Source organism: Benincasa hispida, chromosome 5 (genome assembly GCF_009727055.1).
Source record: "Benincasa hispida cultivar B227 chromosome 5, ASM972705v1, whole genome shotgun sequence".
NCBI lineage: Eukaryota > Viridiplantae > Streptophyta > Magnoliopsida > Cucurbitales > Cucurbitaceae > Benincasa > Benincasa hispida.
In genome coordinates this window covers 44,529,091-44,536,276 of record NC_052353.1, presented here as the reverse complement: position 1 = coordinate 44,536,276, position 7,186 = coordinate 44,529,091, and the positions used below count along the sequence as shown (strand labels likewise).

Genomic DNA, 7,186 nt, shown 5'->3' with positions numbered 1-7,186 from the left:
GCATGTTATATACTCTTTTTCTTTAAAAAAAAACTCAAATAATTATTATTTAGGACCTTAGTGAACCAAACCTATATATAAAAAGAAAAAGAAAGTTTAAGAAGAAAAATCAAACACCCTTTTCACCTTTAACATAGATTCTTCACTTTATATCTTCATACTCTCCTCCACACTTGTGGCTGAAAGGGAAACCAATCACACTCATCTCCCTCTCACTTTCTCCTTTCGCCGACACACACATTTCTTCCAACTTGCTTCCAATAATATTACATATATAAATCTCTCTAATTTCTCCATTGCATCTCAAACCAAAAAAAAAAAACCCAAAATCCCCTCTCCAAAAATTGTTCTTCTTCCTCTTGCCAATGGCTTCGAGCTCTTTGAAGCAGCAGCGACCGGAGACGACATGGACGGCAAAGCAAAACAAGCTCTTTGAGAAGGCATTGGCGTTGTACGACAAAGAGACGCCGGAGAGATGGCATAATATCGCCATGGCAGTCGGCGGGAAGTCAACTGACGAAGTTAAACGACACTATGAGGTACTCTTGGAAGATCTCCGGCGAATCGAGTCCGGTCGTGTTCCTATTCCCAATTATAGAGGCGGAGGCAATAGAGATGAAGAGCTGAGGTTAGTGAAGATGATGAAAGATATATAGGAAATAATTTGAACTAATCTTTTTTTATTCAAAATTTATACGTGATTTACTACGAAATATCTTTTTATGAATTCTCTTTAAATTATTTCAACATCGTGGGAGTCTCTTTCAATAATTTTCTACGTCGATCTATTATAATAAAATATTTTTTTAGTCCAACTTGTTAAAATAAGAGATTTGAACTTATCTTTTGTCAAAAATAAATTACTTAATTACTCTATAATAATGTTGGTTGGCATAATATTTAGTTTTAAAATCTTAATCTTAACCATAGTTTTTAAGAAAAGGAATTAAGAATATTTCAAATTATTGTAGCTGATGATATGTTTATATATACATATATATGTATATTTTCTATTTTTGGAGATTTTTTTTTATACCAGGTTTTAGGTGATTATTATGTGCTTTAGTTTTGTGATAAGTTTTAGAATTTTTATGTGGTTGGTGAATATTTGTGAGACTTTGAATATTTTGTTAGTTGAGTGTATAGTAATTTATTGGCTTGTTTGGTGGCTACAATCTAATTAGCTAGTTAATTTTGAGTAGGTAGTAACTATTTAAGTCTAAGATTTAATTAGATAATTAAAGTTTAGGTAAAATTTATTCAAGAATTCAAGTGCAAAATTAACATAATGTCTCTCTTCTTTTTCTATAACTTTTATCCAACAAAATTATACAATTTAACTTGAATAATCTAAAACTAATAATAAAAAAAAACAAAAAATTAAAAGAGCAACAATAATCCTACTTAAAAACAACAAAAAATTACAAAATATATAATCCAACAAAATGCTTAAACTTATGGGGAAAAACCCACCAAAAACATTTAATTTATGATAGGAAAATGTTAGAGCCATCCAACCAAATTAACAATAAAAACAAATGTGTATACAACTTGATGGAATAAATCAATATGCCCAAAAATAATATCACCAACTTCTCCAAGAAAGGTTCAAATCTACTTTCAATTCTAAAATTACAAAAAGGAAAAAAAAAAAAAAAACTTAACAAATAAAGAGTAATAACTATCTTGGATTGTTTTTAAATACAACTAAACCCAAAAGTTAGTGATCATTAAGAATAAATTTAGGGTAATTATTTTACATGACAAAACTATTGAAAATATTTTTGATATAACAAAATGTAACTGTCTATTCATGATAGACAATGAATTTTTTCTATATTTAAAAATATTTTTTAATAATTTTCTATATTTGAAAATAATCCATAAATTTAATTATATCAATAAAATATTAGATAGAAAGCAGACAGATAGAAAATGACATTAATAATGATTTAAAACACAAGACCTTTTGTTCCGACACATGATTTCCAACTTTGATTGGTGTTTTAACTATCACTCTTTTAAGTTCTTTTTCTCCTCACTCCTTTAGTTATAGGGTTCATTTTAATGAAATTACATTTGACTTTGCTTAGTCAAATATCATAATAGAAAAATGAATAATTTTTTTTCAACCTTGAAATTTTCTTGAATAAACTAAAATTGGGGATGAATTATTTTGATTTGATGTGTTCTTCACTTTGCATTTTTGCTTTTTTGGCTAGGCTGCTTAAGTATCTAAAGCTTCAATGAAGAAATTGCCTATGATTGCCACTCCATCTTTCAATCTCTCATCAAACACAAATGGCTAGCTCACTTGGCCTAGGTGGATACATAAATATTTTACTGTAAAATTTTATCTTTAAAATCAACTTTCTCTCAATAAAAAGTGTACAATCAACAATATGTTTGATTATAATTTTATTATTTTTTGCATAGTTGAGATGAAAAGATTCGAACTATAATTCTCTTGAATTCACTGACGTATATTAAGTTGAACTATGCTCACTTTGACTTTGGAAATAATTAAGTTTTCGATATGATGAACTTTTTAACGTACTTTCCCCAAATTTGTGAATAATTAATAAGTACTATATTTTACAATAATGTGTTTTTTTTTTTTTTTGCTTAATTTTAATTAAGAATTTAAAGGCATCATTGAAAACATTAAAGAGAAATTAAAACAAACAAAGTCTAAGTAATAGAACTTGTAAGAATGTAAATTTAGATTCTTGTTAGAAAAAAAAAATCATAGTGGGGTAGATGGTTTTATATATGAACCATTAAAAAATAAAAATCAACTATTGTTTCTTAAATCAATATGCCCATCTTCAAATCTCTTAAGAGGCAATGTAAAAATCTTTGGGGAGGATTGTCAAAACTAGTAAAGATATTTTTAAAATATAGTAAAAATTTAAAATCTATCAATGATAAATATTGATAGATACTGATAGACTTTTTTCAGTGCCTATTAATATCACTAATAGATGTTAATAGAAATATCTGCGTCTATCATTGATTGATTTTTGAAATTTTATCATACTTTGTAAATATTTTGATTCAATTTTTTTTATATTTGAAATCAACCTAGATTTATAGTATAAAACCCAATTAATCACACACTAAACAACCTTGAAGTTTTTGTTTTTCTTTAAAAAAAAGAGAAATAGAAAAAGGAAAATGACTCAAAAGTTATTGTTGGACCTTGAGATAGCTTAAGTTTGAGGGCATCTAGTACACTTCTATTTCTTGGTGTGTGCTTTATTCCATCTCCTTTTGTTCTTATGTAAAGCTAAACAAAGATATATCTTTTCAGAAAAGAAAAAAAAAAAAAAAAAAAGAAGAAAAGAAACAAACAAAAACAAAGGGTTTTGGCCATTAGCTGTGGGTCAAATGAATACTTATATGTAAATGAGCTTGGTTTTGGAAAATTTGAGTCTATAGTAGACAAAAATTAAAACATCTCAACTAGAACGTATCTTTAATAAACAGTTGTTTTCAAATATGGTAAAATGAATCTAACTTATTTACAAATATAATAAAATATCATTGTATATTGGTGGTAGACAGTGATTATTTTGTTATACTTAAAAGTATTTTTTGCAATTTTGTCATTTAAAATAATTTTCCTTGACAAAAGTAAGACTATTTGATTTTTAGTAGGGTTGGCAAGAAAATCCGTGGGGTCCCTGCATGCAGGTCAGGGATCCCTCAATTTGACCGTGGGATGGGGAATTGGGGTATGAATTTGGATCTCCGTCTGGGACGATATCTTCGCCCCGATTAAATAATTTTATATTTTTTTAATTATATATTTATAATATATAATATAATTAGTATTGTAGCTCAACTCCTCTAAACTACCCATAGGCCATAACTTCAAGCAAAACTCTCAAGCCCAAACCTAAAAACCCTAATCTATCATTTCCTTTTTATTTATTATTTATTCTTTTTGTTATTTGGTAGCCCCAATCCCATCCAATCTCATCCTCTCTAAAGCTAAACTATGCAACGTAGACAGCCTCCATCCAACGTCCATCCGGCTGTCCCTGTCCCACATCTGATTGTCCATCTATCCATCAGAGCATGATACTCAATCCAATAAACTAAGATCCTAGGTTATTCTATGTAATTTAAACAAAGATGTAGAGACATACATGTAGATCTTGTTTAAATAATGGCCTAAATGGTTTATAGTAGATAGATAAGGTTGGGTACCTTATCCTAGTAACACTACGGATACAACCCCGCTTTTTAGATGTTACAAGTGTTGTAAAGTGCCACAAATGATATGATATTGATCATTCATGTGGAGATATGTGCGTGGTAGTATCCTATATAAAGAGCTTGTATAAGATCAGACCACGAAATGGTTAGTCAATTTAATTAATTAAAATAATTTAATATCCAATATTAAATTATTAAATTATTAAAATACCAATTACACAATCATAAATCCTTATTCATGTCATTTAAATCAAATTTAAATATTTTCTAATTCTCTAATTTGTTTAACTTGATAATTAAATGTATAGTTATATTGTATATAATTACTAATTCCCTTAATTCAATTTTGAATATTTCAAATTCTCTCATTACACTATTATAAGGTTTATTTCAAACTCTTTCTGTACGCTATTATAAGGTTTAGTCCGTTTGTGAGCAAGTAGGGGGACCTAATAGACTAATAGATCATAGGCTCCAACGATCCGAGATTAATTTGTTAAACTCTTTAACATAATTAACAAAAATCATTAATTACCAGGTTACTCCACTAAAGCCCAATAGATGTACTCCTCTCATTGTAGATATATTTCTGTCCACTTCGATATAACTATAATGAGTAAGTCGATCTTTCACAAGTTGTTCGTAATCTTGACTAGGTCAAAAGTTGTTTTAGCCCGAGATTGCATATTATTTCTTAAGTCCCACTGGTCCTCTAATGAATAATTGGTTTGTGATTCAATCACCAAATCGAGTCCCTCTCGAGCCAATGAGAGGGTGGGACCCCTTGTTCAAGACCTAGAGTCAGTACATAAGGGAATAACCTCTCTACTATCCCTAAAACCGAGTAGGAGTGAATTCCATCTTGCACCCTATGTCCCCAACTATCTACCCTGTCTTATCTTTGAAATTGGAGGCTTGTTGAGCCGATGTTGTTGAGCCAACCCTCACCGATGCAAATTTAAGGATAATCCCGAATAAACAGGAGTTCATAGTTAGCTAGGGATTAAGGTCAAGTTACCTAGGTCATCGCTTTGAAATAATCAGTCTTAAACAGTAAACAGCGTTATAAAGTAAGAGTGACTTATTTCTCGATCCGGTCTTACACAAACTCTTGGAATAGGATGCCGCCACTCATATGTCTCCACATGAATGATTTAGGATAACATCGTTTGTACTAAATACAAAGTGGGCTGCTTCCAATAGTGTCCCTAAAATAAGGTACCTGACCTTATCCGTATACTATAGATCGTTTTGGCTATCTTCTCGAACTTGATCCACTCTTATGACTTCCCATAAAGTTCAAGTACTCGTGTAATAGTCATGGACCTTAGTCTATTGGATTTAGTTTTTACAAGTGCAATTTATACATATTCAATAACAGTTTTATTGAATAAACCTCAATAATTCTTTTAGTGCAAATAGAATATGTTTAGTCTTACAAACTGTGAGTTTTAGGATATACAATCCAACAAAATCATTATCCTCAACGAAAAGAAGGATGTCATGAGCAGTTGATCAGAGAAGACAGTCCATGAAAAGAACAAAAATTAAAATAAATGAGGAGAGGAAGTCTCTTTGTCTGATACCTTTGTTAGCGATAATGTGACCTCTAGGTATTCTATTAATCAACACAGAATAACTGATAGTTGAATTGAAATTATTGATCCACTTTCTCCAGTTAGGATTAAAGCCTTTTTTCAAGAGCATAAAGTTAATGAACCTCTAGTTGATCTTGTCACAATCATTTTCAATGTGAAGCTTGAACATAAAATCTTTGGTTTTCTTGTACTTCCAGAAATTGATGACTTTGGCCACAAAAGTGTCATTAGTGATTTTGCGATTCTTGAAAAAAGCGATTTGGTTTTAAGACACAATCGTAGGCAAGGTGAGTTTTAGTCTCTTCGCAAACACTTTGGCGAGATTTTATACAAGGAAGTGGTAAGATTTATAGGCATGTAATCAGAGGTTAGAAAAGCTTCATCTTTCTTTGCAATTAAAACAATATAAGTTTCATTAAGATTTTTCTTTACTACACAATTCCTGAAAAAGTTGGGGAACACTCCCATGATATCGTCTTTGAAAATGTTGCAGTACTTTTGTAGAACTCAATAGTAAATTCATCAGGACTAGGAGCTTTATTAGTAGTAATAGAACTGAGCACAGAGTGTACCTTAAGTTCTTTGAAGTGGGCAATGAGCCTCTGGTTTTGTTCATGAGAAATCACATTCCAGTCAAGAGTTTTAATATACCATGCATATGATATTTCCCAACATAGATATCCTTAAAATGATGGATTAAAGCTTTTTCAATACTGTTGTTATTTTTGCAGCTAACTCCATCTTTATTGGTGATTTCTACAATAAAATTTCTTCTTTGCCTGGCCAAGCAAACCTTGGGGAAAAAGGCAGTATTTTCATCTCTCTCTAAAAACTATTGTTTTTTAAATCTTTGAGCCCAATAGAGGTTGTCTTTGTTAATAGCATTGTTGAAATCTGCTTTGAGAGAAAATCTTCTTTAATAATCAATATCAGACAAGTTCTGATTAGCTTTAAGTCTGTCAATAACTTCTATTTCTTTGATCCATCTTTGTTTCTTGGCCTTATTAGTAATCTTTTGTATTCTGCTGTAATTTTTGACAGTATAAGCAAGTTTTTTCAATCTCCTAATGAAAGAGTATCCTAGGAATCCAATTTGGTGCGTGTTGTTCCACCAAAAGTTGATATTATTCTTGAAGCTCAAGTTATCTAGCTCATAATTGTTTTACCTAAAAGGACAAGGGTCCAAAGTAAGATTTGAAGTCTCAAGGGCAATTGGAAAGTGGTAAAATATAGTTCTAGCAAGCAACTTGGTATAATATGGAAGGAATTTATCTTCCCAATTCTGTTAATACAAGGAAAGATCAATTCTTGATAGGACATGCCTAGTCCTAAGGTTTGACAAGTATATGAACCATTTGTCGGGG

General features: G+C 30.5%; 1 protein-coding gene across 3 annotated transcripts in view; it reads left to right on the top strand.

The window, feature by feature from the left end:
• Window positions 1-207: 207 nt before the first annotated feature.
• Window positions 208-7,186, top strand: part of LOC120078760 (protein RADIALIS-like 3) — an 11,942-nt gene continuing 4,963 nt past the window's right edge. Inside the window, exons 1-2 of one of the 3 annotated variants that reach the window (XM_039033069.1) lie at window positions 208-628; window positions 6,554-7,121. In XM_039033069.1, the coding sequence (XP_038888997.1) occupies window positions 366-628; window positions 6,554-6,557 (267 nt within the window). In that variant the 5' untranslated portion in view covers window positions 208-365 and the 3' untranslated portion in view covers window positions 6,558-7,121. Of the gene's footprint in view, window positions 629-2,222; window positions 2,430-6,553; window positions 7,122-7,186 lie in introns of those variants that run through there. The other 2 variants (XM_039033067.1, XM_039033068.1) reach the window with 2 other exon arrangements.